General features: G+C 30.7%; 1 protein-coding gene across 1 annotated transcript; it reads left to right on the plus strand.

Annotated features, from left to right (window-relative positions):
• The first annotated feature begins 332 nt into the window (after positions 1–332).
• LOC120089349 (tetraketide alpha-pyrone reductase 1) lies at positions 333–4,732 on the plus strand. The gene is made up of 6 exons (XM_039046786.1): positions 333–552; positions 650–816; positions 1,958–2,146; positions 2,601–2,763; positions 2,849–3,041; positions 4,496–4,732. Exons 1-6 carry the CDS (start codon positions 420–422, stop codon positions 4,635–4,637), a joined length of 987 nt encoding a protein of 328 aa, XP_038902714.1. The 5' UTR covers positions 333–419; the 3' UTR covers positions 4,638–4,732.
• Positions 4,733–5,081: the final 349 nt, after the last annotated feature.

Consider the following 5,081-nt stretch of genomic DNA (forward strand, 5'->3'; position numbering starts at 1 on the left):
ATTTAAATTTTGTCATATTCGTAATTTTTTTATATTACGTTATATTTACTAATACTTTGGGTGTAACATCTATATTTGTCCCTGTGTTTTCTTTAAACCAACTATAAAGATGAAGGGTAATTTTCATAATGTAACTAAAAAACAAGAATAATAAAATTGAGATGGGTTGTTAGAAATTTTCATCCCTTGTGAATGCATGATCTACTTTCCATTCGTGTTAAGCTCACGAGTACCAAATGGCTTACCTTCTCCTTCTCTTCCCCGCTTTCTTTAGACTACCATTAATGCTACCAAATTCTGAAGAACAAGGAGAAGATGATGAAGAAGAAGCCCTCCATTATCAACATCTACAAAAGCCTCGGCCTCTCTGCTTCATTCTCCACCCTAAACCGCCCCCATTATTCCGAGACTCGAACGAAATGGAGCAGAAGCTTGAAACCAATGGCAAAGGCAAAGTCTGTGTTACTGGAGCTTCTGGGTTTTTTGCTTCTTGGCTTGTTAAGCGATTGCTTTTGTCTGGCTATCATGTGATTGGTACTGTTAGGAATCCAGGTTTCAATCTCTCTATATCTCTCTCTCACTCCTGTTTGAATGTGTGAAAAAATAGGGCATAGAGAAGAAGTTCATTGATTGATTGAAATTTGTGTAGGGAATGTGAAGAAGGTGGAGCATCTATGGAGATTGGAAGGAGCCAAGGAGAGGCTTCGACTCGTCAAGGCTGATTTGATGGAAACTGGGAGCTTTGATGATGCTGTGATGGGATGTCATGGCGTTTTCCACACAGCTTCACCTGTCTTAGATGCTACTCATTCCAAGGTAAAAACTTCAAAAGCTTAAGGAGTTGTTTGGAACTTCAAGTGTGTAGGGAGTGGAATATTATAATCCCCACCATATTTCGTGCTCTAATTATCTTAGTTAGTGTTTTCGATTGTTATAAGTTACAATTAACTACAATATTACTATTTTAAATTCTTCTTTGTTATAATATATAATATTTTCTACTCATCATCTCTTTTCCTCTTTGTTATAGAGTATACTATTTTCTACTCAAACTAAATTAGTTTGCACCCGAAACACAGACAACCCAAACTAGAATAGTTTACATCCCAAACATAAACTATTATAACATACATGCTATTATAACCTATTGATTTATAGTAACTACTAGTTATAATAACCAACTCAGCGTTCCAAACTTCTTTGAGTGGGTAGGTTATGTGTGCCTTATATGAATAGAGTCTTTATATTTGTATTTGTGTGATTAGATATTGTATAGTTAGCATAACTTTAGTCACTTAAAACATTTTGTACTAACGACAAAGTTGTCATTTAAGTTTTGTAACTATTGACAAAGTTGTCCTTTACCTTTTATATCATGTAAATTTTTGCTGTTAGATCATATGAGAATGTGTTTTCTTTATTATCATTCTTCCTTTCGAACAATAGACTTTATTAAACCTCTCCTCAAATAGTCATTCATTTATATACTCTTGAAATCATCAAAACTTACTCTAATTGAAGTTAACTTCTCTTTTTCGGAATACATCACGTGTTCAATATATCTCAAATATGGGTTAACACAACAATGGATTACGTATTTCAAGGCTTACCACCTTTTTTGTTTGACAAAATGAGGATTCCTTTGATACATTTGAATCTAGTACAACTCCGATACCATGATAAAATTAGTACAATCTCCTACTGTGATACCGTGTTTAACCACAATGGGATCACCTAACTTGATATCATGTTAAGTTACGATTGACCTCAAAAAGCTTAAACTAGTAGATGAGAGTTTGTTTAATATTTTAACACTTACATTCAACGTTTAATCAGATTTTTAATTTTGTTTGCCAGTTGAAGATCATATACTACTTTCCATAGAAAAAGGTAGTTGTGATTGAATTTCAAAGCAAATATATCCTCTTTCTTTACCATTTTCTTGGAATTGAAACAGGCAGAAACACTGGAACCAGCTATTGAGGGCACATTGAATGTGCTACGTTCATGCAAGAAGAACCCATCTCTAAGGCGTGTGGTGCTCACTTCATCTTCCTCAGCTGTTAGAGTAAGAGAAGATTTTGACCCCAAAATACCATTGGATGAGTCATCTTGGACCTCTGTTCAACTGTGTGAGAGACTCAAGGTGCCATTATATAATTCCATCCTTTCGATAATGATATTGTTGTTTAAACTACATTTGACTTCTCATCCTCTTTTAGGTTTCAAAAGAGTTCTATTAAAAAACAAAAACAAACCAAAATGCATTCAAGTCACAACGACCATCTATTTAAGTTTTAATATTCTACCAATTTTTTTGGCAACCAAAATAAGTAGGGCCTTTCTGGTTGTCTCGTGAGAATAGTCAAGGTGCGCATAAGCTTGGCCAGACACTCACGAATATTAGAAAAAAAAAGAATTAAAATAAAATGAAAAAATTCATTATTTAATCCTACATACCATGGCTGTTGTAAGCCATCATTTTGGAGATTTGTAGCCTATGGATTGAAGATGACATTGAGTTGATGAACGATCTCTTACCGTGTTTCTCATTTTCTTACAAAAAAAAAAAAAAACCTTGTGTGGGACATGAAACAAAGCTGTGGTATGCTCTTGCAAAAACTCTAGCAGAAAAGGCAGCTTGGGGATTCTGCAAAGAAAACGGAATCGATTTAGTAACCGTGCTCCCTTCGGTGATCATCGGCCCTAGTTTGTCGCGGGATTTATGTTATACAGCAACTATTGTCCTTGGCCTGCTTAAAGGTTTGAAACTTCAATGGCTTACTATTATGCAGTCTTGGTTTTTAGAAAGCATATAAAGTGAAAGTTGTTTTATGAAACAATGCAGGGGAGACTGAGGCTTTCCAATCACTTGGAAGGGTAGGATATGTTCATATTGACGATGCTGCCCAATCCCACATCCTTGCTTTTGAGAACAAAGATGCCCAAGGCAGATACATTTGCTCCTCAATTGTGCTCGAAATCGACGACTTGGCATCGCGCTTATCGTCCCGCTATCCGTTGTTCCCTATTTCAAAAAGGTTTGCTTCAATCACCATAACCATCAAAATTTTCTTTTAGATAAGAAACTGGCTTTCATTGTGATGGAAAGAAACAAAAGTTTCCATTTATATCTCAAGCTTGATTTTGAATTCTTTTCCCTTTTATTATATGCTCTTTTCCATTTGTTGTTTTCCCTTTTATTATATTTTTCCAATTTTAGTTATTTTCTACTTTATTATAATAATTTCCATTTATTTATTTGAATTTGAATGACAAATAATGTAAAAGATATTATTTTTACACTTCATTTTCACATCAATTCTCCTATAATTTGCTTATAGAAATGAAACGATTCTCTTGTATTTTGTCAGTAAGTTTTATTTTTGTTATTTTTCTCCTTTGACTTGTGATTGATCAATATTGATATTGTTTAATCAATATGATTTTTTCAAGAAAAATTAAAATAAATATATAATTGTTGTATATATTAAATAAGAATTATTGTAAAATAGTTTTAGTTTATTAATATAAAAAATATAAAACTAAAAAAGGTTATCAATTTTTATTTTTCAAAAAATAAAACAAAAAACAATTACTAAACATATTTTTTGGTTTTTTGTGTTTTTTTTAAAAAAAAAAAAAAAAAACAAAAACAGTAACGAAACATGCATAGATTTTTGTTTTTTAAAAACTAAAAATTAAAAAAAATTAAAAAGAAACAAAAATCAATAACTAAATGATTATCACACCAGACCTATGTTTTTAGGTTTCTATTTTTGAAATTATGCTTATAAACACTCATTTCATCTCCAAATTTATTGATTTGTCATCTACATTTTACCAATATTTTTAAAAATCAAGTCAAATTTTAAAAACTAAAAAAAAAAACTTTAAAAACTTGTATTTATTTTTTTATTTTTTATTAAGAATTCAATTTTGGTACTTGAGAAAGATGCAAATCATTGTAATAAATTGGGAGAAAATAGGTTTAATTTTCAAAAACCAAAAACAAAAAACAAAAAACAAAATGATTACTAAATGAGGCTTAAGAAATATATTTTTTTTAATTTTCAAAACTTAGCATATTTTTACGATCTTACATGAATAGAATCTGGTCTATAGGTTGTAAAACTACGTCCTTGATTTCAAAACTTAGCCTAGTTTTGTAACACATTAGTAGAATGTTGACTAATGTGTTACAAAACTTATATAAGTAGAAGTAGTTCCTATAAACCTATTTTTCAAAAACAAACAACCAAATAGTCATAAAGGTCTTAAAATTTTGTTATTGTTTTTGAAATTTGGTTAATAATTAAAATATTCTTTACGAAAGACGAAAAACCATCATAAAGAAACGGTGGGAAAACAAGCTAACATATCAAAAAAAAAAAAAATCAGATGCTTATTAAACGGGTTGTTTATATTAATTTTGTAGTAACTGTAATGTTGAGAATGGGTGTGAAGAATAAGGTTGAGCATTTTCATCTTTCAGGTTTGAGGCATCAAACAGACCATATTATGATTACAACATATCAAAGGTTGAGAAATTGGGGATCAAGTTCAAGTCTGTTGAAGAGATGTTTGGTGACTGCATTGCTTCTCTCTTGGAGCAAGGCCATCTTTCTTCACCTTAATTTATACCATATCATACCACTCCCTCTTACTTGAAAATCATATTTCAATATCTCCAAGTTTGTAGTAATTAAATATACAATAAGGTTTATATATCATATTCACCAATTGCAAATCGATTGTGAAATGGGAGATTTGAACCTTTAAAGCATATTTAGCAATGATTTTGAAATAGTCACGACCACCCTTTTATGTTAAAAATCTTTCTTGAAACATATTTTTAATCATTTAAATTTTTTTAAATAGATTCGAAATCAAATTTGATGATATGAAAAATATATTTGAGTGATTTTAAATCTGATAAAAGTAATTTTAACTATTTCAAAATCATCTTCAAACATGATTTAATGTTATATGCCTTGATCACTTGAATTGTATTTAGGTTGAATAGTAATAACTATTTAGTCAATATAACAAATGTTGGGATTGGTGTCCTAATTCTCCCG

Source organism: Benincasa hispida, chromosome 10 (genome assembly GCF_009727055.1).
Source record: "Benincasa hispida cultivar B227 chromosome 10, ASM972705v1, whole genome shotgun sequence".
Lineage (NCBI taxonomy): Eukaryota > Viridiplantae > Streptophyta > Magnoliopsida > Cucurbitales > Cucurbitaceae > Benincasa > Benincasa hispida.